The sequence below is a fragment of the Lithobates pipiens genome, unplaced genomic scaffold, assembly GCF_037356315.1.
Source record: "Lithobates pipiens isolate NorthernLeopardFrog02 unplaced genomic scaffold, aLitPip1_a1.2 Scaffold_13, whole genome shotgun sequence".
Taxonomy (NCBI): Eukaryota; Metazoa; Chordata; class Amphibia; order Anura; family Ranidae; genus Lithobates; species Lithobates pipiens.
Genome location: NW_027507718.1, coordinates 500,047,699 through 500,074,457, shown reverse-complemented (window position 1 = coordinate 500,074,457; position 26,759 = coordinate 500,047,699). Strand labels below are relative to the sequence as shown.

General features: G+C 41.4%; 1 protein-coding gene across 4 annotated transcripts in view; it reads right to left on the bottom strand.

The window, feature by feature from the left end:
• The window catches only part of LZTS3 (leucine zipper tumor suppressor family member 3), a 161,370-nt gene that overhangs the window by 19,024 nt on the left and 115,587 nt on the right, over positions 1-26,759 (bottom strand). For 3 of the 4 annotated variants that reach the window (XM_077478023.1, XM_077478024.1, XM_077478022.1), the window contains exons 2-3: positions 6,637-6,981; positions 1,703-2,530 (exon numbers count right to left, since the gene is read on the bottom strand). In XM_077478023.1, the coding sequence (XP_077334149.1) occupies positions 1,703-2,530; positions 6,637-6,942 (1,134 nt within the window). In that variant the 5' untranslated portion in view covers positions 6,943-6,981. Of the gene's footprint in view, positions 1-1,702; positions 2,531-6,636; positions 6,982-20,141; positions 20,274-26,759 lie in introns of those variants that run through there. The other variant, XM_077478025.1, reaches the window with a different exon arrangement.

The following is a 26,759-nucleotide window of genomic DNA, read 5'->3' as shown; positions in this document are numbered from 1 at the left end:
TTTAGCAACAGCTGGAGGGTCGCCTGTTTGAGACCCCTGCACTAGGGGCAATCAAGGGGTTAACTGTGTTCCCTAGGTGTTTTCTAACTGTAGGGGGCATGGGACTGTCTAGGAAGAGAGAGAGAGATTGGTGTTCATACTTAGTATGAACACACAATCTCTCTCTCTCTCTACTCCCCTGAAATAACCGGGATTTGTGTGTTTACACACACAGATCGCAGTTCTCACTCTGTCACGAGCGATCACGGGTGTCTGGTGGTCATTGCTCCCACCAGGCACTCGCATCGGCTCCGGGCACACGCTGCAGGCGCACACTCACCCCTAATGTTCAAAAGGCAAAGCAACATAAAGTAACGTAGTTTCACCCAGCCATGCCATTCAAATTCTGGCAGCTGGTCAGCAAGCATTTAAAGTACACTATATTGTCAAAAGTATTGGGACACCTGCCTTTACACGCACATGAACTTTAATGGCATCCCAGTCTTAGTCTATAGGGTTCAATATTGCATTGGCTCACCCTTTGCAGCTATAACAGCTTCAACTCTTCTGGAAATGCTGTCCACAAGGTTTAGGAGTGTGTCTATGGGAATGTTTGACCATTCTTCCTGAAGCGCATTTGTGAGGTCAGGCACTGATGTTGGACGGGAAGGTCTGGCTCACAGTCTCCACTTTAATTCATCCCAAAAGTGTTCTATCGGGTTGAGGTCAGAACTCTGTGTAGGCCAGTCAAGTTCCTCCACCCCAAACTCGCTCATTCATGTCTTTATGTACCTTGATTTGTGCACTGGTGTGCAGTCATGTTGGAACAGGAAGGGGACCATCCCCAAAAGTTGGGAGCATGAAATTGTCTAAAATGTCTTGGTATGCTGACACCTTAAGAGTTCCCTTCACTGGAACTAAGGGGCCAAGCCCAACCAGTGAAAAACAACCCCCACACCATAATCCCCCCTCCACCAAATAATTTGGACGAGTGTACAAAGCAAGGTCCATATAGACATGAATGAACAATTGCGCTTCTGGAAGAATGGACAAACATTCCCATAGAAACACCCCTAAACCTTGTGGACAGAAAACAATGAGCTTCTAACCCCAGCTTGTTCAATTAAGCTTTGGCAATAAAACCTGGAAGCTCATTGGTTTCTATGCAGAAGTGAGCCTGATTTTGCACTTTCCAGCTTTAGTAAATAAACCCCATTGTGTACTTAAAGTGGGGTATGCCTGTAGAGGGGAAATCTTCCAATGGGGACACTAGTTCTGATGACCTGGGGGTCCCCAAGGAATTCTCTTTAATTTTTAGAAATTTCTCTCACTTCCTGTTTGGCCATGGGACAGGAAGTAAAGGGAAATCTATGCAATGGGACACAGATGGTGGGAAAAAAAAAATCTGACAAGAGTTGTAACCTTCCCTTGCTCTATCCAAAATGAAAAGAAACGTTTTGCCTATAGTTCTACTTTACCCCTTGCAGCGGAGAGGAAGCCCCACTGAAATGGCACATCTTTAATAATACCCCTGGCTCAGTATTAGGATATACTTTAAAATGATAAAAATGCAAGCTAGATGTGGCAGACATAGCAGTTGCAAAACACATCTACAGCCTAATCTCCTTACAGGTGCTGTGTGTGCTTATGTACGTAGAAGCTAAGTACATTTGATGGACTTAAAAGTAATGACCACAGTTGAACCAATTTCATTGCATCCTACCTCCCACTTGGTCTCCTCAATTTTTGGGAGAAACTCTGACTGCTCTTTCTTGAAGGCCATACATTTTTTCTCCAGTTCCTCCCGTTCTTGAAGCAGCTGTGCAACATCATCTTGAAGCTTCTTCTTCTCTTGCTGCAGCTTGAAGATTTGCAGTTGCAATGCCTGCTGGGCCCTCTGTGCTTTCTTAGACACTTGCTGAAGTTTGTTGGCATAGTTCTGTCTCAGGTCCTCCATTTCACGTTCCCAGATCTTCTGCTTCTCCTCGAAGACCTGGAAAATGGCAGCTTCACTTTTGTCTAAGTTCCTTTTCATTTGTATCACCTCCTGTTCCTTTTCCCACAGTCGGTCTTCCAAGTCTTGTATGATGTCATCACTAGAGGGTGAGTGGAAAGGCAAGGTTTCATTAAGATGGTTAAGCCGGCTGAAAGAAGAGGCACTCTTACTGGAAGATCGTCCACTTTCTGAGGTAGATATTCCATTATATCCTACTATATTCTTCTCTATATAGGTCCCAATGCGGTTTATATGGCTTGTCGACGCACTCATTGGGCCAACGTGCTGGCTGTAACCAGTCCCATAGGTGGGTAAGCTGGTCAACGAATTGCGACCAGAATCTGACAGACCTCCCACCTGGTTTGAAGACCTGTTGTGACTGGACTTCTCTAAACTGCTCTTCAGGACTGCAGGACTGTTGCTGTTTCCATGACCAGAGCTTTTTCGATTCTCAGTGACGCTGTTATTCAAAGGTGGGCAGAGGTTTTGCATCGAATGAAAATTCTTGGGAACCACCGGTTTAAAGGCAGATGGCCGAATCAAAGGCTCATTATTCTGTAAAAATTGAGAGCACAGACATATTTAGAAAAAGTTTTAAGTAACCTGTAGCTAGGTCAAGTAGTGGCATTTTCTTAACAAGCTGTAAATTAGCTTTTAGGTCAAAATAAAATCTGTGCAGTGAATTAACATTTTGATGGACCTAAACATGACCCAAACTGCACTTGACCTTTTTTTTAGAATGCATAGCACAGTACTGTGTTACCCTACATTCACCCCTATGCATTTTTTTGTGTGTTTTGCAGTTTAAATAAATGCACTACAGTCCATTTAATAAGGTTTCTGATGGTACACTGAAAAGATGGGTCTGTGAAAAACTCTACAGACCTCAAACAGTCCAAAAAAAATAATAATCAATACGTCTGTCTCAACCACGATGATGCAAATAGGGCCAGAAACAATTAGTGGATGTCTGAAGAAACAACTTTGATGGTATAAAGAAGAAATGTGTACTCTTACCAGAGCCAAAGGACCTAGATGTCACCAACATCGGCTTGTGCCAAGCAAACTGAAAAGATGAGTCCGTGAAAAACTCTATAGACCTCAAACAGTCCAAAAAAAGAAGGAAAACAGTCCAAATAATCAATACGTCTGTCTCAACAACGGTGATGCAATAAGGGGCAGAAACGATTAGTGGATCTCTGAAGAAACAACTTTGATGGTATAAAGAAGAAATGGGTACTCTAAACAGAGCCAAAGGACCTACATGTCACCAACAGCAGGTCAAATGAGCATAACTGGATGAACACACGATGATGTAGAAGCAATGCAGCAGGCCACCAGGGGTCCTCCAAGCGATGTGGAATGATCCGCGATGACCTCAGGGAATTCCGTCTTCTGATGAAATCAGGAGGATGGGAATAGGACCACCAACCAATGAATCGCCCACTGAGGGTCCAAAATTGCTGTTTGTTCTACTACATCATTTATTGATGTAGTAGAACAAACAGCAATTTCAGTCCCTTGTGATTTAAACAGCATTGGTTTTTGGACCCTCAGTCCAAAATAAATTTACTAAATACTATAAAAATTCCCCTAGCCCTAGGCTGACACACACACACGCATACAGTGAATATAAAAAGGTTTACACACACCATGTTAAAATGTCAGGTTCCTGTAATGTAAAAAATTAGACAAAGATAAATAATGTCAGAACTTTTTCCACCTTTTAATGTGACCTATATACTGTACAACTCAGTTGAAAAACAAAATGAAATCTTTTTTGATGGGGGAGGAGTAAAAATAAAAAACGATAATTACCCTTTCATGACTTAGGCCGCGTACACACGGGCGGATTGTCTGCCCAACTTAGTCCGCTGAACCGTGTTTCAGCGGACAATCCGCTCGTGTGTGGGCTTCAGCGGACTTTTTCAGCGGACAGTCCGACGGACTTTGTCTTTCGGAATTTCCGTAATTTTGTCCGCTGAAACTTGGTTTTGTCCGTCCAAACTTGGTTTCAGCGGACAGTCCGCTCGTGTGTAGGCAAGTTGGACGGACTAAGTATGGCGCATGCTCAGAAAGGGTTTACACGGCCGAAGGTTGCATTGCAGTGTATTGGACGTCGTTTTTCTAGTCCTGTCGTACGTGCTGTACACGTCATCGCGCACGTTTTCAGCGGACTGTCTGCTCATCGTGTGTGGTCAAGTCTGTTCATTCAAAAGTTGAACAGACTGTCTGTCGGATTGTCTGACGAACTTAGTTGGGCAGACAATCCGCCCGTGTGTACGCGGCCTAAGCCTATTTTTGACATTTGGTGTTTGTTTACAAGCTAAAATCCATATTTTTTGCTAGAAAATTACTTAGAACCCCCAAACATTATATATATATTTTTAGCAGAGACTCTAGAGAATAAAACGGCGATTGTTGCAATATTTTATGTCACGCGGTATTTGCGCAGCAGTGTTTTAAATGCAACTTTTTGGGGAAAGGGACACTTTCATGAATTTAAAAAAAACTAAACAATAAAATTAGCCCAATTTTTTGCATACTGTGAAAGATAATGTTACGCCGAGTAAATAGATACCAAACATGTCACACTTTATAATTGCACGCACTCGTGGAATGACGACAAACTACGGTAACTAAAAATCTCAATAGGCGACGCTTTCAATTTTTTTTACGGTTACCAGGTTAGAGTTACAGAGGAAGTCTAGTGCTAGAATTATTGCTCTCGCTCTGACGATCGCGGTGATACCTCACATGTGTGATTTGAACACCGTTTACATATTCGGGCGCGACTTCCATATGCGTTTTCTTTACTGCGCGAGCTCGCGGCGACGGAGGGTGCTTTAAAAAAAAAAATTCTTATTTATTTTATTAATTTTTAAATTGATAAATTGTTTAAAAAAAAAAAATGTGATCACTTTTATTGCTGTCACAAGGAATGTAAACATCCCTTGTGACAGTAATAGGTGGTGACAGGTACTCTTTATGGAGGGATCGGGGGTCTAAAAGATGTCACAGTCCCAGAGAATGCTGGGACTGGGACATCATAATGGGCGGGGACATCATCCAGTGATGCCGCGCGCCGCGTCCCTGCCATTGTGACCGGAGGCAGCGACGTGGCAACATCTGAAGAGAAGAACAGAAGGCCAGAAGACAGCGGCGACAGAAGACCAGGCCACCGCTTGTAAAAGAGCTAGAAGAAGGCGCGGTGGCCCGGCAAGAAGAACCGAAGAGAGGGACAAGACCCCCGAAGAGGGGGACAAGACCCCCGAAGTCGGAAGAAGAGGGCGGCGGCGTAGAAGAAAGCCGGGCTCCTCCACAAGTAAAAGAGCTAGCAGAAGATAGCGGAGGAGTCCGGCGAGAAGACCCCCAAAGACGGAAGACCCCGGAGCTGGATACATTGTACCCCATACTCACTCACGGATTCCGATAAGTCCACCGCCCGCAGACCCCGACAACCAACGGCCAGGGTTGTCAGGAAGAGGCCCTTGTCCTCATCAACATGGGGACAAGGTGCTTTGGGGTGGGGGGCCGCACGGCCCCCCTTCCCCAATGCACCCCCCATGTTGAGGGCACGCGGCCTGGCACGGCTCAGGAGAGGGGGGGGGGCGCTCGCTCGTCCCCACCCCCTTTCCTGGCCGGCCGGGTAGCATGCTTGGATAAGGGCCGTTTTTTCGGCGTAGGGGGTTCCCCTTAGAATCCATACCAGACCTAAGGGCCTGGTATGCTCTCGGAGGGGGAACCCATGCCATTTTTTATTTGGCGTGGAGTTCCCCCTTCAGAGCTCATTCTCTGATTGGCCACGGCAAAAGTCGCCTGGCCTGGGGCGACTTAAAGTCGTGTTGTAAGTCGCCCCAGGTCGTGTCTAAGTCGTGTTCAAGTCATCTCCAAGTTGCTTCACAAAGTCGTCCTGGAAGTCGTGTCGCCCCTGTGTGAACCGGCTCTAAAGGTGGAAAAAATTCTGAAATGATTTATCTGTGTCTCATTTTGTTACATCACAGAAACCTCACATTTCAACAGGTGTGTGTACTTTTTATATCCATTGCATATATAGATGGTATCAATCAGGTTTAATAACTTATCTTGTTAAGAAGAAACAGCTTAAAGCGGAAGTAAACCCATCCACAAAACAGTTTCATTTCCGGGGCATGCCGGAAATGTAACACTCCCATTGGTTGTGCTCTCAATCAAACTGTTAAACCATCCAATGGCTGGTGTCATGACTGATCACATGTACAGCATCATGGTAGTTTTATATTAAACAGAGGCAAAGATGGCAGCTTCCTTGGCTGAAAACGATAGGGGGTTTACTTACACTTTAAGCCTGTGTTAGCTGGTCACCAAAGGAAGTGCCGAGGCCTTGATCTCAGCCAAGGGAGATGATCAGTTCCAAGGCAAAGATACTGATTGGATAGCACTGCTTAAATGCCCCTTTGTTAAATCAGGTGACCAATGCCTAGCCTTGTGGTCACTCTTCTCTAGCACTCCATATATATTCTGCAAGGATCTGAGCATAAACCTGTATTTCATGTCTTTCAGGTTAGTAACCATGTTTATTCAACAGGTTGGTATATCAGCTGTTATCTCCATGAATAGACAGTGTTTATGTGTGTAGCCGCCCTTACATTTTTCATTATATGCTCAACTGTATTTCTCACCTTCTCACTCTTGCGCTGTTCCCCATTGATGTACATTGAATTTTTCTCTGTCTTGTAACACTTCTCCTCCCCTGAATATCGGTTGGAGTAGCCATTCCTGAAGCCGTCATTTTGCTTTAAGCTGTTCTGCGTTCTAGTTCCAACGCTCTTCATAGCAAACTCTTGATCATTGGCCACTCCACTGCCAACACTACCCATAGTGCCCTGGGAAGGAGAGTCGGAAGATCTGCTGGTGAAAGAGTGGAAGGACTCTTGACTCTGGTAGGTCGTGTCGCTCAGGACAGGTCTTGAGTCTAGTTTTGCCATGGCAGCACAGAGAAAGACGTATGATGAGAGTTAATGGCACTGCAAGACAAAAATAGAATAATGTTGTATTATACTGTATTCTTTGCTTATTTGTCAGAGAAAATTCAGTGATTAGGCCCCCTTCCCTGAAAATGAACAGGAAGTCAGAAAATAATAAGCCCCATGTCTTGACCTTTTGAAATTAAGATGTAAGGAACGCTTGTGCCCATTGCTATGTCGGAGAACAGGAAATTAAAACTGTTGGAAGAATTATTTACAGTGAATGATGTACAATTTCAATTTCTATCTTGTTCTCGCAGTGGAAATTTGATGGGATGCAAATACACACTATATAGCTAAATGTTTGTGGACCCCTGGCTATCACAACTAATGTATATATGAGCATTTAGTAGGCTTGTGCAATCCATTTCGTAACAAATCGAAATACAGCCGAATTTTGCATCTTTCGGACATTCGGATGCATCCGAATAAAAAATTAACGAATTACAACAAATACTAAAGAAATTATAGCAGATATAACGAATGAATTTGACATGATTCGGTAATTCGTTAAAGATCTAATGAAACAAAAGGTCAGCTCAAAGTAAATCTTATAGTCCAATCAGCTGATTAATTTTGTGCCGGAAGTTGGATTACTGGCAAAGTACATTCCTGAGAACTGAGTTAGAAGGGTGTTGTATTGTATTTGAGCCGAGGAGAAGAGACGTTGTCACATGTGTTAAAAGATTCAATAAACAAACGGCTTTCCAAAGTACGAATCATTATCACGAATGTCTATACATACATACATAAATATCGAATTACAATGAATACGAACGAAATTATAGCGCATATAACGAATTAATTCGTCATGATTCACGATTCAGTATAATGAATATCGACACTCTACGAATAATAATGAATTATCCGAAAACTTATTAACGTAACATAACGAATATAACAGAACGAAATTATGTATTTTACGAATGACAACGAACCGAAACTTAACAAAATTTTCCGTTGTGCACAAGTCTAGCATTTAGGACATCGTATTCCATCGTAGACCTTCTTCTGAGAAGGCATTGCACAAGATTTGTGGTATGTGTCTGTGGTAATTAGTACGCATTCAGCCAAAAAGCAATTGTGAGGTCAGGAACTGATGTTAAATGAGAAGACTTAGCCTGCACTCTAATTCAATCAAAAATTATTCGGTCATGTTGAGGTCAGAGTTGTGTGCTGGTTACTCAAGTTCCTTCACAGCAAACCTATTGAACCATGTCTTTATGGAGCGGCTTTTTGCACAGGGGCAGGCCAAGCTGGTATATTAAATATACTATATAAAAGTGTACAATCAGTGCAGTGGTAAAAAAAAACTTAACAAAATATTGCTGCTAAACATCAATAGTGTTTCTCACCACACCACATAAACGTATAAAAAATAAATAAAAAAATGATGTAGCGCAAAAGCCAACTTTAACTAGCTAACTATACTTCATAAAGTCCAAAATCCTCCACATCAAGTAGTCCTTTATCAGTATCAAAAATATGTGCAATCTTTCACCTACTGAGGAAGTCCAGTGGGCGTAACGCTTATAGGGGCAGAGCCATGCTGCCAGAACTATAAGATGCACATGGTACTTAAGTTCTTTCTCTGAGTATCTGTTCATATTGTCATTTTGGATTTGTTAAGTGCAGAGCATAGCACTGTGGGTGCTTTTTTTTATTGTGAGTGGATGTTTTAATATAGTATAGTTTTAAGCGGAGTACACTATTGGTCCCATTTCTCTGCTTGCATGTGGCCTTGTACTTAATTGCTGTGCTGTGGAAGAAGGAGAGGATAAAAGTGGAGTGAAGGGGATATCGTTTCATAAGGAGTAGCATATGCCTTTATAACCTCGACATATTGAGGTCAATTGAAAAAGTTGAACAGCCAGTTTTCACAGAGGGTACAGTATATATGCACTTTGAAAGATTCACAGAGGATTCTCTATTTGCATATTATGTATTATTATATTTTTTGTGAAAGTTAGTGAGCCTTTTTTATTTATGTTTCTGATAACAGAGAGCACTAGATTTTTTTTTTTTAATTGCATGTACCAGTACTTAAATCCGAGTGAGTGAATTTACAGGAAGAGGATGTGGAGGAGGTCAAAGTGGAGTAGTTAAGACATCCCTTCGGTTATGAGAGTACATACTTGTAAGACCTTGATTGACAATGAGGTCCAGTGTGGAAGGTGAGCACATATGTTGCACGGCAAATGATATATTGATAAAGGACTATTTGATGTAAAGGATTTTGGACGTAATAGTTAATTTAAGTTGGATTTTGCACTACATAATTTTTTTATATGATTGGTATAGAAAAGAACCTTTCCTAAACTGTTGCCTCAAGGTTGAAAGTGGTGCACAAACGTCTAAAATGCTTTTTTATGCTGTAGCATTAAAAGCACTTTTCATTGGAAACACCTAAACTGAATAAATTGGAAGGGCATCCCCATACCTTTGCCCATATATGTAGCTGAGATGATCAGGTATCCACAAATGCTTAGTCATACAGTTTATTTACTCTTGGGCAAATGGACTAATGTGCTTTGTGTTCCCAATTCCAATGTGCACGACTGTGCTTTGAGTTTCCAATTCTGTTGAAATAATATATACCTCTAAGGCCTGGAGAGTACTTTTTGCACAGCAGAATAGTATTTTAAATAAAAAGATGTCCCCAAAGTTATAAATGTTAGCTACAACAGCAGGCTGGAACAACAAGGATAGTAAAGGGATAAGGCAGAGGTCAGGGCAACTAGCAGACAGGAACAACAGAGTACACGCCAAAGGTTCAGGGTCACAGGCAGACAGGGATAGTCGGGGACACGCCAAGGTCGGTAACAGAGACAACCGTAGAGCACACGGCAAGCAGGAAACAGGAAGTCAAACACACAGAGAATACACAATAGTTGACCAGCACCACTGGCTTTCAGTGCACAGGTTAATATAGGGTTCCCTGATAGGGCCTCGGGTGGAGCCATGCTTAGAGGAGAGGTTATAAAAACCACCAGGTGAAAGTGGCTGGCCTCTTAAGAAACACATGGAGAAGGTAAGCTGACAGACACACATCACTGTATAACCATGACATGTTGCTACCCTTCTGTACCCTAACAAGAATATTGTTTTATGCAGGAGATTAGAGTCAAGTCTTGTGACTACGTTGTCTTTAATACAAGAGATGGTTATGAAGCTCTTAATGGTTGCAACTCATTTAGCACCTATACTGAAATGGCAATGATAAATGTGAAATATTTCTCAATAAAACATTATAAAAATGGCTTGTGAAGGCATTCAGGGCTGTTACATTAGTAGTTTGACAACAGACCACACAGAAGAACCTGCAGTTTAACTTGTTATAACACTTGACTTACACATTCATCGAAATATGTTGAACCCATCAGATCAAGACTATCGTCAAGACTGATTATATACCCTCAGTATACTTAGTCTCAGTGCCTAGAATGATTGCCAAGTTGGAACTCCTTGGCTATTGGTATATTCATTTTATGTATCTGAGAATGTATATTCTATAGTCTATTTCACTGGTCTTCAAATGGTGGTCCGGGGGTCGAATGTGGCCCTTTGCTTGTCTTTATCCTGCCCTTTGGACACTACTTCTCACACAGATAGGTTGCACTGTTCCTCCCACTGACACTAATGATGAGGCACTATTCTTTCCACTGACACCAAAGATGGGACACTATTCTTTCCGCTGATACCATTTTCTACTCCCACTTGCCAAAGTCCGGTTCCCCTAAAGTCTGAAGGACAGTAAACTGGCCCTTTGTTTAGAAAGTTTGGAGACCCTTGGTTTACTTCAACACTGAATTATTCTGAGCTGTTTCTCTCTGGTCTCCTCTAAGAGGCTTTCTTTTATTACTTTCTTCTCAATTTACATACTTTCAGGCTGAATCTCTCCCCCTGCATATGTCTCTCTGGACTAAAAGATATGTCATCATATGCCAGTGGAAGTAGCTTTATAACAGTGGTGCATAGGCCTTCTCTGCCATCACAATTACACTTATGATGCTGTCCTTTTAGCTGCTGAGGTTCTGTAGTAAGACAGAGCTGGCAAAATGTGACTGTTAACCAGAAGCTCTACTGAATGAGAGCTGGGAGCCAGTACCACACACACACACACACACAGCCCTGAATCTCATCTGGTGGCTAACGCTATGAGGAAATTTATCATATAAACACATTATACACAAGACTGGTTGCTTATGAAGCAGTAAAGGCCAAATGATCTATTATAGGGGCCCGTAAGTGCCAATATGCCTTCAACAAAGGGCCACAAATAATATTTAGTGGACAAAATGCTATAGAAGGCCTTCAAAGACTGTGGAACTGCCATAGGATATACTCAGACTGCAGACATGCTACAGGAGATGGTCAGGGTTTACAGACATGCTACGGGAAATAAAAGACTAGAGAGGCATGCTACAGGAGATGGTCAGAGACTGCAGACATGTTGCAGAAGATGTTGAGAGACTGCATACATGCTACCGGTGGTGGTCATAGACTGCAGACATACTACAGGAGATGGTCACAAACTGCAGACATCGTATAGCAGATAGTCAGGCACGGTAGATAAATTACAATGGTCAGAGACTGCAGATATGTTAGAGAAAATATTCAAAGACTACAGATGTGATATGGGGGGAGGTCGGAGACTGCATACATGCTACAGGTAATGGTCAGAAACTGCAGACACCCTATAGAAGGAAGAGACTGCAGATACCCCATAGAAGAAGGAAGAGACTATAGGCACACTATAGAATAAGGAAGCGACTGCGGGCACACTATAGAATAAGGAAGAGACTGCGGGCACACTATAGAATAAGGAAGCGACTGCGGGCACACTATAGAATAAGGAAGCGACTGCGGGCACACTATAGAATAAGGAAGAGACTGCGGGCACACTATAGAATAAGGAAGAGACTGCGGGCACACTATAGAATAAGGAAGAGACTGCAGGCACACTATAGAATAAGGAAGAGACTGCGGGCACACTATAGAAGAAGGAAGAGACTGCAGGCACACTATAGAATAAGGAAGAGACTGTGGACACACTATAGAAGAAGGAAGAGACTGCAGGCACACTATAGAAGAAGGAAGAGACTGCGGGCACACTATAGAATAAGGAAGAGACTGCGGGCACACTATAGAAGAAGGAAGAGAATGCAGACACACTATAAAAGAATGTCAGAAAATGCTAACATGCTGCAGGTGATGGTCAGAGACTGCAAACATGCTGCAGGAAATGGTCAAAGACTGAAGACATGTTACAGGGATACATGGTTACTGAGGTCGTGTTGTTGGAGACAGTTAGAGACTGGAGACAAGTTACAAGAAACTCACAGCCTTCACAGCTATGATAGCTATGTTATCAATCACTTTTCCCACATTTGTGCCCCTACAGCTACCTTAAAACTGACTGGCATCACATTTGGTTTCCTCGCAAAAAAGAGAAAGGACAGCAAAGGATAATTAGAAAAGTAATCCATTCGATTTTTATGAACCAGTCTCATCAATTATTTTCCTGAACTAGCATGAATATGCACCTAGACAGGTAAAACACTGACTACCAGCTTCTGACCACTTGATGATCACATATGCCCCTTGGGCCACAGGTTCCGCACCACGGGTCTAGACCATCTATTTCTTCAGACAGCCTCAAAGTAGAGATTAAAAGGCTATGAGCAGCTCTAGAAACGCCAGGTGGAATACGCTTCTAGGCCGAAAACATTTTGACTACCAACTACTGAGGCCTGACAACTATGCAATAAGTTCCATGGAGTCATATATGTCCCTTTGGCAGCAGGTTGCGCACCAAAGGTCTAAACCATCTATCTCTTCTGACAGCTTTGAGGTAGGAATTAAAGGGTCATGAGCAGCCCTAGAAACACCAACAGGAGGGTATTGGTTTGAGATTACTGTCACCCTGGAGTAGAAAGTTTGTGTAATTGGCTACACCTCCATATGACAGCTCCTGCATAAAAACTTGTTAAAAAAAGGGTATCACTAAAATTTCTTCCCTTCAATCTGACATTTGGCTACTTATGATGTAAGGCACGTTGTCCCTCTCCTCGTTAACAACTTTGCCCGTTTATGAAGTTTTGGTCCCTCTCGAGTTTCTCGCCTCAGCTGTGAACTTTTGGCTCCCCTCCCTCTACGCCTCCCTACCATGCTCTGGCCTCAGTGCTGTCAAAGTCAATTTTTCAGTCGAGAGATTTCCCCAGTTAAGTGTTTGCTGCAAGAGCTGAAGATGAAAGTGAGTTGAAGTAAAGGTTATATGTATAATATTCGCTCCTGTAGAGAAAATTCATAAATTGCCAGTACGTGTCGGGTTGTGTGTGAACTTAAAACTTGCAAGGGAATTTGATTACCAAAAACCCAATCTCAGCCAAAAAATTAACACAGTCCTAGGGGATCAAACAGGTTAGATTCATCCTGGTTTCTACATAATTATATCCTTTTTTTCACACTTATAAAGGGGCTTGAATCCCACTTGATTCACAAGAAAGACAAGCTGCAAATCAATAGAGGATTCAATAGACAACTTTAGCACAGAACATTTCAAATATTAACACAATTTCTATCATCCCGCTAAATACCGATAGAAGAACCAAACACAAATGTATCAAGTTTTTTTTTTCCAACAATTATTAAATTCGGAGCACAACTCTTACTCTATGAGTGGTCTGTGGGGTAATGGTGGCCATTGTTGTGCCATTGCTTAGTCGCATCCTGGGCTCCACGTGTATAGCCATGTGGTGGCAGAGCACCTGTACTCTTTATTCCATTCCCACCTGGCATAGGACAGCCCCCTAAGCCCTTGTACACACGGTCGGACTGTTTCCGTCTGAATATCCGATGGACAAAGTTTTAGAGCTGGGCTATAAAACTTTCCGACAACATGATTGTGTTTAGAGAATTCCGATCGGACAAAGTGCCACGCATGCTCAGATCAAATTCCTAGACCAAAGCTATTGGCTACTAACCTGAACGTAGTCCCGTCGTAACGAAATAACGGCATCACGTTACGTACGATCGGATTTTCCGACAACTTTGTCCAACCGTGTGTATGCTACACAAATTTCGGACAAAATCCGATGGATTTTGTTGTCGGAATGTCCGACCGTGTGTACAAGGGCTTAGACTCACTGAGGCACTTTGGGCACAGGAGCCTCCCATGAGCCCCATTACAGAGTAAGGTGACCAGACAGGACACTGTCCCCGGACCAAGTTTGTCCCGGAATGGGCGGCACCAGGTGGATGCTTGGGTGTGCTTAACTACTTACCGACCAGCGCACGACGATGTACGTCCTATTTTTGAAGAGGGATATCTCGGTAACGGCAGCAGCTGCTGCCACAACCGAGATATCCATCTCTTCAGGTGCCGGTCGTCTGTACGATAACGGTGGTCTACGCAGCGGATTCGCCACGAGATCATCGCTATCGCCGGCGGGAGAGGTGCCACCCCCCCTCCCGCCGCCCTCCCGCACCTTCCGCCGCTTACCGGAGCCGTCGGTAGCGGCGGAGGCGATCAGGTCCTTTCGCTAGCTGGGTATGGAGACGAGTGAGGCTAAGATGGCCCCCACTCGTCTATGCCATAGGAGGGCGGAAGCGACGTCAAAACGTCACTTCCGCCCATACCTCTTAAAGGTATCTTTTTTTTAAATGTCATTTTTTCTTTTTTTTTTTTCTTTTTTTGTTGCATTTTAGTCCAAATATGAGATCTGAGGACTTTTTGACCCCAGATCTCATATTTAAGAGGACCTGTCATGCTTTTTTCTATTACAAGGGATGTTTACATTCCCTGTAATAGGAATAAAAGTGATCCATTTTTTTTTTTTTTTAAACAGTGTAAAAATAAATAAAATCAATTAAAATAAATAAGAAAAAAAAAGGTTTTTAAAAACACCCCGTCCCGACGAGCTTGCGCACAGAAGCGAGCGCATACGTGAGTAGCGCCCGCATATGAAAATGGTGGTCAAACCACACATGTGAGGTATTGCCGCGATCGGTAGAACGAGAGCAATAGACCTCCTCTGTAACGCAAAAAATGCAACCTGTAGAATTTTTTAAATGTCGCTTATGGAGATTTTTGAGGCTAAAATTTTGACGCCATTCCACGAGCGGGCGCAATTTTGAAGCGTGACATGTTGGGTATCAATTCACTCGGCGTACCATTATCTTTCACAATATAAAAAAAAATTGGGCTAATTTTACTGTTGTCTTATTTTTCTATTCAAAAAAGTGAATTTTTTCCAAAAAAAGTGCGCTTGTAAGACCGCTGCGCAAATACGGTGTGAAAAAAAGTATTTCAATGACCGCCATTTTATTCTCTAGGGTGTTAGGAAAAAAAACAATATAAAATGTTTGGGGGTTCTAAGTAATTTTCTAGCAAAAAAAAACTGTTTTAAACATGTAAACACCAAGTCTGAAAAAGAGGCCTGGTCCTTAAGTGGTTAAGCAACCCCATAATTTATTTAAGCACCCTCATAGCACCCCCCAAATTCCAATGTCACTCAAAATGTTTTATTTTATTTTTATCCTCTATTGATGCCAGAAGGCTGGGGACACTTCGTTTCCTGTGGAGGGATACAGCTGCTCCAGCTGCAATCTTTAGTTAGACCTGACAGCCTGATTTCACAGGCAGATTGATATACAGCCTCTCTGCTGCTTCCCCAGCCAATGAGAAAGCATTATACCGCCCCCTTCCTCAGCCCATCTGATTTGACTTCTAAGCTAAGCAGTATCAGGAGGAGGTGCAGGCAGAACCATAGGATGGGACAGAAGAGTAAAGAAAAAAATATTGTTTTTTTTTTTTTTTTAATTGCTGCTTATTTATTTTTTTAGCACAAAAAATAAAAAACCCAGTGGTGATCAAATACCACCAACAGAAAGCTCTATTTGTGGGGACAAAAACATACACATTTTAATTGGGTACAGTTTCGCATGACCGCGCAGTTGTTAGTTAAAGTACTGCAGTGTCATATCGCAGAAAATGGCCTGGTCATGAGGGGGGGGGGTAAATCATCCAGAGTTCAAGTGGTTAAAATAGTCATAGTTATAGTTGTTGCCCAGTGTATGAGCAAAAACTGGAAGACTGACTGATATTAATTGGAGATTGATTGATATGAATGGAAAATGTAATAATATAAACAACAAACTGATTTAGATGAATAGAAGATTGATTGATATGAACAACAGATTAATTTATGTGAACAAAAGATTGATTGATATGAATGGAATTTTGACTGATATAAACGGAAGATTGATTGATTTGAATGGACTGATATGATTGATTGATATGAACAATAGATTAATTTCTATGAACAAAAGATTGATTGGTATGAACAGAAGATTGATTAATATGGATGGAAGATTGATTGATATAACGATAGATTGATTGATATGAACAGAAAACTGACTGATATCAACAATAGATTGCTTTATGTAAATGGAAGATTGATTGGTGTGAATGAAAGACTGACTGATATGATTGATAGATTGATTGATATGAACGATAAATTAATTTAAATAAACAAAAGATTGGTTGGTATGATAGGACATTGATTGCTATGAACAGAAGATTGATTGATTTGAATGGAAGATTGACTGATATGATCGATAGATTGATTGATATGAACAACAGATTCAAGGGGTTACCTATGAACATTGATTGGTGTGAACATGATATTGATTGATAGGAACGGAAGACTGATTGGTATAGCAATAGATTGATTGATGTGAACGGAAGACTGTCTCATATGAATAAGAGATTGATTGATATGAATAATAGATTCATTTAAATGAACAAAAGATTGACTTGGTATTACATGAGACTGATTGATATGAACAAAAGATTGATTGATATGAACCAAATATTGATTGATTTAAATGGAAGATTGACTGATATGATTAATTGATATGAACAATAGGATAATTTCTATGAACGTGAGATTGATTGAATGGACAATAGATTAATGTGAACAATCAGTTTATTTAAATGAATGATTGACTTATATGAATGCAAGATTGGTTGATATGCATGGTAGATTAATTGATATGAACAAAATATTGATTAATATGAATTAAATGACTGATATGAACACAGGTTGATTGATATGAATTGAAAATTGACTGATATGAATAAAAGATTGATTGATATAAACGATAGATTGATCGATATGAACTGAAGATTCCTTGGTATGAATAGAAAACGGATCAATATGAATGAAAGATTAACTGATATACATGGAAAATGATTGATATGAACAAAGACTGATTGCTATAAACATGAAATTGACTGATATGAATGAAAGATTGATCGATATGAATGGAAAATTATTGATATGAATGATAGATTAACTGATATAAACTGAAGATTGTTAAAGACTAAAGATTGATTGATATGAACTGAAGATTTATTCAAACTGAAAGATTGATTGATATGAATGGAAAATGATTGATATGAACAATATATTGATTGATATGAATGGAAAATGATTGATATGAACGATAGATCGATTGATATGAAGATTGGTACAAATGAAAGATTGATTGATATGTACAAAATATTGATTGATATGAACGCAAGAATGATATGAAGGGAAGATAAATATGAATGAAAGATTGAAATTAATTGAAAATTCATTGATAAGAATGATATGAATGGAAGATTGATTGATATGCACAAAACATTGATTGATATGAACACAAGAATGATTTGAAGGGAATATTGACTGATATAAACAGAAGATTGATATGAATGGAAGATAAATATGAATGAAAGATTGATATAAATTGAAAATTGATTGATAAGAATGATATGAATGGAAGATTGATTTGTATGCAAAAAGCATTGATTGATATGAACGGAAAAATGATATGAAGGGAAGATTAATATGAATGAAAGATTGATATGAATGGAAAATTGATTGATGAGAATGATATGAATGGAAGATTAATTGATATGAATTGTGTATTGATTGATCTGAACAAAAAATTGACTGATAAACCTTCTTTAATCTGTGAACGTCAAGTAACAGAAGAGCTGCAATTACTTTGGGTATGGACTACTTTACCAATAAAATAATCATTAATGGTCATAAGGTACGCTCTGTGCTGTGATAAGACCGTCCAGCCATGAAGAGATAAGTCACCTTTTTAAAAAAATGCTTTGATCTCTGGCATAATGTTTGCCTGTAGTCCGGAAACCTCATCTGTACAGTTAATGATTAAGCCCCCTTGTACTTTTGCTTGCTGCATAAACACCAGTTTCTCTCCAAATGAATCATGTCGAACAATACAGATCACGTTTCAACAGCTGATCAATATAATTGTTATTATTTTATTAGCATAAATTGTAACCAATAACATGAACTCACATGTGCATATCCAGTACTAATAAAGTATGGAACAAAGACACAGCTGCAGTCATAATACATGCTTGCCTATTTCCACTAAAGCTGGCCATATACCTATAGATTATCTGCAGATTTTCTATGGTGAGATGGAAAAAGTGTGAGATTCCTCCATCCACACAGTTTAGTGAACATGGGGAAATCTGTTGCACTTTTTCCATCTAACCATAGAAAATCTGCAGATAAAGTGCAACAGGTTTCTCCATGTTCACTAAACTGTGTGGATGGAGGAATCTCACACTTTTTCCATCTAACCATAGAAAATCTGCAGATAATCTATAGGTGTATGGCCAGTTTAAGACTATCAACTGCTATTCCACAGCAGCTAGAATGTGTAGAGAAGCACCTTTGTAGGGAGGTCCGATCCATGTGCATGATTAAGGTAGTTCTTATTTCCACCACTTTATCACTACAGTTTCAAGATGAATTACCATAAGTTTGCAGATAAGCATACTAGCTATTATTAAGACCAGCTGTGAGTTGGCATACAGAGAAACATCAGTGCTCAGAGTGGGATGAGCAGAGCAGCATGAATATGCCCGCTTCCTGCACAGGGCTCCTTGGTTGCTATGAATCCATCTGCTGCTGGAGTCCTAACAACCAGTAACTGTTTCCTAGTCTCATTCAGTTGCTGGACCTCAGATTCCCTGGCCAACAGCATGTAGGAGGTGGAGAGGCCGGGTTGTAAGGAACCCAAGAGGAAAAGAATGACACACAGAAATCTAAAATTTCGAGGAAGTCTGATACTCTCCCTATCCAGCAGGTTTCTGTCTATCCTAACCATGCCTAGAACATGCACCAACTGTAGTGAGCCAGTGCTTTTTATAAGTACTGCCCTCATAAAGATGGCCACAAATGTCATTTGGGTCCTCCACTCTCCCTGCACGGTGATTGTGGACAGTGCCACCTGTGTAAAGAGGTCAACCTACACTTGCCTACGCACAGAATGTAAACAAATGACTGGGGAAGATGGTGATGCCATTACCCAAATATGGGTAAAAGATTAAAGATACTTGAACAATGACAAGGACCTCCTGGCCCGCAACTGACTGAGGCCTGGAACGAGTCATCGGTACAATGCTGACAACATCTTGGAAACCAAAGCTGCTGTGCATTGGGTAATGGTGGCGTTGCAGGGTATTTTGGCAGTTGAGCCGGTACTAAGGATGTAGTGTCTATTATGGACACCCTGGCCTCAGTGCCCCCCCCTTCCCCCTCACCCATGCCAATGCCATACAAATGGCGTACCTTATTGCCTACATTCATGAAGGCACATATAGCCCTGTACAAATGTAGCCACACATTTGTGTACATATGCATACATCTGCTGCCTACCATTGATTTTCTGCACTTGTCACTGCCAGCAGAAAAAATACAACTATATTGTACATTTTATGGCATGACGCCTAAAAAATGAACTCCATAATAAAGTGTATAACCTCGCAGCAGGTATGCCATGCTCCAGTTTAAATGCCTAATTGTCATGTTTGACCGGAGTATTCCTTTAAATTGTGTTTTTCATGGCCTTACATGGATACATTCTATAATTATTACTGCAATAAGTGAGTCAACTCTGCAGTATTCATAGGATGCAGCATACTTCAAACAGAAATGACAGACTAAGACACATTCTTCATGTAACGCGGATGCATGGCGAACATTAAGCAGAACACGCAGGGAAGATTCTATACGATGTTCTCAGCCCCCGTGTGAATCACACATTTGTGAAAGTATCATCATTACCTGATCTGTGTATCATCGGTGTTGTATGTTCTCCATGTTCTGTTAACATGGAATGTCAGTGTACGGTGCCAGAGACGGGACGCGCAACCTTTGCTCCTACAATCACTCTGCACTCTCGTGATTATTTTGTAGACATCAACTTACTATCAGCAATGCAATACAAAAATCGAGGCATTTAAAGGAAGGGTTCTTATAATGTTTACAGTTATAGACCCCTCCCCCCTTCTCCTACTCCTCTTCCTCCAATGGATTGCCCAATATATACTGTCAAAATCCGACATATCTCCAACTGTCCCCCATTTGGAAGGAGTGTCCCTCTTTTGGAACCAAATTCATCTGTCCCTCTTTCCTCCTCAGGTATCCTTTTTGGTCTGATGTACAGATATCTATGAAAATGTACCTTTTTTTTATCCTATTGCTTAATTAACTTGCTATTTTAAGAAATATAAAGGAAAAGTAATTTTATATATTAAAAAAAAAAGTGGGTTTAGCCAATACATTTTGTAATATAAATTGTTTGCATAATTGGGATCCTGGCAAGGATGGGTCTATTGCCTAAATACATTGTGCTAGAAGGTGTCCTTCTTTCTCAGAATGTTGTGAGAACGCCTCCAAGACGACCACTGCTGAGGGGAAAGGTGATGGACTGGCCAAGCATGTCTCCAGACCTAAACCCTATTGAGCATCTGTGGGGCATCCTCAAGAGGAAGGTGGAGGAGTGCAAGGTCTCTAACATCCACCAGCTCCGTGATTTCGTCATGAAGGAGTGGAAGATGACTCCAGTGGAAAGCTCTGGTGAAGCTCTGGTGAACTCCATGATCACGGGGGTTAAGGCAGTGCTGGAAAATAATGGTAGCCACACCAATATTGACACTTTTGGCTCAATTTGGACATTTTCACTTAGGGGTGTACTCACTTTTGTTGCCAGTGGTTTAGACATTAATGGCTGTGTGTTGAGTTATTTTGAGGGGACAGCAAATTTACACTGTTATACAAGCTGTACACTCACTACTTTTCATTGTAGTAAAGTATAATTTCTTCAGTGTTGTCACATGAAAAGATATAATAAAATATCTACAAAAATGTGAGGGGTGTACTCACTTTTGTGAGATACTGTACAATGGTTTTGCACACAGCAGCCCAGATCCTATTCTTCTCAGGTCCTCTGCCGGCACTCCTGGCTTCTCCCCCTTGGCTAGTGCCCCCCAACAGCAAGCCACTATGGCTCCCTCTGCTGTCTCAGCCAATGAGGAGTGAGAGACCCGGGACAACCAAGGCTCCTGTGCACATCGCTGGATTGAGATGGGGCTCAGGTATTAGGGTAGGTGGAGCAGCACATAGAAGGTTTTTTTACCTATATGCATAGAATGTATGATGGTAAAAAACCTCCAGCCTTTAGCCCCCCTGTTCACACTGAATACCACTTTGAAGTCACAATAATTCAAAGCCGCAGGTCAGTGCGGCTTCATGTGAGAATTGGATGACATCTGCACAACTTCCTGCACAGATGTCTATACAAGTCGTACCTGAAATCGCAAAAAATAATGCAGGAACCTTTGTTTTTCAAATCGGTGCGGCATTTCAAAGTCAGAGTTGCACTGATTTGAACAGTTCCATTGCTGACAATAGGGTGAAACTTGTCTTGTTACTTGGACCTGTCAAATCACATGACAAGTCACACAGGTGTGAACGGGGGCTTGCAACCACTTTAAGTGTTTCTATGACTGCAAAGGTTATCACTAGCTTGATTTTATTTATGGATGGTGGAACATCTGAAAGAAAATCATGAAGGTTTTTTTTTTATATGTATTTATATAAAAAAAAACTAAAAATCACGCTTACAAAAAAAAAAATCACAAAAATTACAACTAGTTAGATTTTTGTTCTTGTTTTTAAATCAAAGAATGGAGGTCCAGTTGCTGACAATGTTACTCGAAAGTCATTTGACACATGAAGGCAATGTCTGATTACAGGTTCAATAACACAGAGACTACGGTAGGAGGGATGCACCATGTGCGGCGGCAGAAACTCACACAGACAAGTGCAATAGAAACCTTGTACTGTAGTAAAGCAACGACAGTTCACAACAATCCTAAGGCCCCTTTCACACATGCGGACAGTATGTCCGTATTTCATCCATCCGTTTGCGGATGAAATACGGACATACATGCACCCCTATGGGATAGCGGGTGTCTGCGGATGAACATCCGCAGACACCCGATATCATCCGCCTCCGCTATTGTCCAATTCTGCAGATGCGATTCTGCAGAGCGGATTCTGCAGAGCGGATCGGATGAACACGGACAGACGGTCCGTGTTCATCCGATCCCCCCATAGAGGAGAACGGAGAGCTGACAGGGCGGTCCCGGCACAGTTTGCCGGGACCGCTCTGTTATCCGCCAGCTCAGCGGGGACAAACGGAGTGATCCCCGCTGAGCAAGCAGATCATCACGGGGTGGATCATTACTGATTCATCCCGTGTGAAAGGGGCCTTAGGGATGCCTGCCCAGCCAAGTACACTCATGAATTCCAACAAGGTAAAGATGACAGTTATCAGCTGGCTAACCAGGGCCCCAAATGGGAGGATGTCCAAAGGAGCTGTGACCCTTCACTTTCCCTTCTCATTGGGAACCTTTCCCTATCACTAGTACTGTCCCTAACAGGTGAGATAACTGTCACTACTCTTCCAGCTCCCCAAAAGCATGCCAAGCCTGAGAGCCAGGGCCTTAAGTAGACTCTGCCTGATCCAAGATGGCTGCTGAAATCCCATGGAGTATCAGCCTCCAATCAGGTGCTTCCCCAGTGACCCATAAAACCATAGAGGAACTGTGTTCCCGTTGACTTCCTCTCCAAATGCATTGCCATTGTGGAAGAGCGCCACCTGCAGTGGAGAAAGTAGACTGCACCTGCCTACAATCCTGTTTCAATGTTTTGTTTTGTTTTATTTACAGATCCAAACTCAAACCCTTACCATTTGGTTCCTATTCAGCTTAAAGGCCGGTTCACACTGCAGGCGAGGCGAGGCGACTCCGACTTGCCTCGCCGCGACCTGCAGCGGCCTCGGCGGCGACTTGCAAATGACTTCTGTATAGAAGTCAATGCAAGTCGCCCCGAGGTCGCCCAAAAGTAGTACAGGAACCTTTTTTCTGAGTCGGAGCGACTCGAGTCGCTCCTCTCAGAACGGTTCCATTGTACAGAACGGGGGCGACTTGCGACGCCCGCTGTGTGAACCGGCTCTAAGGGGTATGGATACCCCCAGTTATGCCTCATGCACACGAGACGCAGGTGAAAACTCTGCTCAAAAAAAGATGAAACGTGTGTTTAGCCGCGTTTGCATGCCGCGTTTAGCAGCGTTTGCGTTTAGCCGCGTTTATAAAGATAACATCATGTAGACCCTCCCCAAGCTCTCAAAGCATGTTTTTTTAACTATTTCTGCTATTTTGATCAGAGTGAGCAGCAGCATAGAGAGCAGTTGTACACTTGCATTTGCCTCTCTTTCTGTGGTATATATTTTGAAATGGATCTCATATTGAGTATATGTCAGGAAATGCTCCTGATGTTGCTCTTGATGAGACAGTAACGTCGTCCCAAATTTCGTGAGAGGTCCAGAGTCAGAGCTCGTCGATATTGGACCCATCCGTTAATGGGAGAACGAATGTCCGTTGGATATTTCACAAACATGTATGTGCAGTGCGTACCTACCCCGACAAGTTTTTTAATTTTAGCCGGATGTCCATTGTCACATTTGATCTGCTCTTAGAAAAAGTACGACCTGGTCTGACATTGATGGACACCAATATGAGAAACAGTGTGTCACCAGAGGAACGTCTGTTGGTAACGATCAGGTATGTGTATATATTTATAAAATATATTTATCTATAGATGTACAGATGAATTTTTTTCTCTGTCCTTTATTTTTTTTTTTAAATGTCTATTTATAGCAAATTATCCAATTTTTTAAAATATCTAAAATTTTCTTGTGGCAATTTTTAACATGTTTTCATTATTTCTAATATAAAACAATATTAAAATAGTTAATTATTTATTTTTTAATCTTAATATATGTTTTTATTCATTTTTTCTAATTTCAAATTGTTTTATTTAAAAGCAAATCTATGTTAATTAGATTTTTTATAATTGTTTTAAATTTATTTGGCCAATTTTTTAATATATTTTTATCGTGAAATATGTACTGATTAATATATTTTAATTCTTTGCTGCTGTATATGGTAGTATAATATTTTTTAATGCCTTATTAAAATATCCAGAATCCTAACACTAACCATTCATCCTAACCCTAACACTAACCACTAACCCTAACCCCTAACACTAACCCTACCCCTAACAGCTAACCCTATCCCTTACACTAACCCTAACCCTAAACAACCCTAACCCTAATCCAACCCTTAATCCTAAACAATAACCCTAACGGATAACCACTTACCATAACACCCAACCCTAATGACCAAATTACATTGCCGCAGATGATCACAGTTGACTTTGAGGCCATGTATCTCTGATGCAGAAAAGTGCATGACATTTTGTGACCCGAATTTGGGGCCACCTATCTCGGGGTCACTTGGTGATAGGAACCCCAAATTTTGATATGTTGTAGTGCTAGATCCACAGTGTCTGCATACCAAATGGGGTTCCTGGCAATAAGTGGCCCCAAGATATGGGCCCCCAAAGTTGGGTCACAAAATGTCATTCTCAGATCATATTTCTGAGTTTTCAGGTCCAAAAAATTGGGTTCCTTTAAAAACGCATATAAACGCAAACGTGGCTAAACGCGGGTGCTGCGTTTAGACGCATTTAGACGCATTTATCTGCGTTTTGCATCTGAAACTTGGAAATTTTTGCGTCTGAACCCATTTTTTTGCTTCTGGAAAAACGAGCTTAAACGCAAGGCTAAAAACTAGACTGTGTGCATGGACACATAGGATAACATTGAATGAGTTCAGGGGCAGTTGAAAAAAGTGTCCAACTGCATCTGAACACGCGTTTAACTGCGTCTCGTGTGCATGAAGCCTAAAGAGCATTTTCCCCAGGCCCATCAAGCTAGGGCAACTAACTAAAGGAACTTGGGTTATGAAATTGCAAAGGGAAATCATTCCTCATCCCTTGTATGAGAAAAAAAAAAGAATCTTTATTTATGCCAGAGCAATTTGAAGCACAATTTGAAGCTTTATCAGACAGGCTTCAAGGCTAAACACTAGATTTTCCATTATATTTAATGGTGCCAGTTGACATCTGAACAGGGTGTAACATAAATCTTGGCGCTCATCGCTCAAAAAAAGTACATGAACTTTTGGGGCAGAGTCACGCAACTTCAATGGAAGTAACTGCCTTGTAGTCTTTAATGTTAGCATCGGAAAAACCCACAAAAACATGGGTAATGTATGTTTATTCATGCATTTTCTTGCCTATTAATTAGCTTTTAATTGGCTAAAAAAATTGCTAAAGTCTGAATTGCATGAAAAAATAACTGCTCAAATACTACAATAAAACACCCCAGAAACTAAAGACCCAACTTATAAGGGCTGTGCAAACCTGGGTGCTGGCTACTGGCAAAACATGAATCCAGGATTGGAGACTTTATCCCTCTCAAGTCTCTATGAAGCCTTTGGGCTCCGGGAACCCTAAGCCCTTGTACACACAGTCGGACATTCCGACCACAAAATCCGTCAGATTTTTTCCGACGGATTTTGTCCGAAACTGGTGTTGCATACACACGGTTGGACAAAGTTGTCAGAAAATCCAATAGTTCAGAACGTGATGATGTTCATTCGTTACGACGGGACTACGTTCAGGCTAGTAGCCAATAGCTTTGGTCTCGTAATTTGATCTGAGCATGCGTGGCACTTTGTCCGATCGGAATTCTCTACAAACGATCGGACAAAGTCCGATCGGATCATGTTGGCGGAAAATTTTATATCCAGCTCTCAAACTTTGTTGGTTGGACATTCCAACGGAAAAAGTCAGATGGAGCCCACACACGGTCGGATTGTCCGACCGTGTGTACAAGGGCTAACAGGAATAACTAACCCTAGAGAACACTGCACAACCTGTTTGCCTCTTGGGAGATCAGGGAGGCATTTGTTTTTCCCCTGCTGGAGCAACTTGGGTCATGCTATTTGGGGATTTTTTTATTTTTTTGCCTTCTCTGGATCAACTGTGGGTTGTGGATAGTGTGTATGGAGGTCTTCTATTCGAGTGTGTTCGTTTTCTTTCTTTTTTTTTTTAAACTCTGTTGGTTGAACTCTATGGACTTCTGTCTTTTTTCAACCAGATTAACTATCTAACTACGTTTCCTCTGCACCAAAAATGCATCCTGGAGTCCATCAAACTGTATGGATGAGAACCCTGTATGCTACTTAACCCTTCTCACGCCAAGACAGAGTGTCGTACTGTCACACTCTGATGTGAAAGGATATACAATGTAATTATATAGCTAGTAATAGTCACTTTTAACTGGACTTGTTATGTCATGTTGAAGATGTTTCATAGCTTCTCCAAGGTACCTCTTCAGTGGCTCGGAAAAGCTACCAAACATCTTCAACATTATAGCCAAGCTAATATGCCTAACCACTATTATCTATAATCTATAATGCCGCGCAC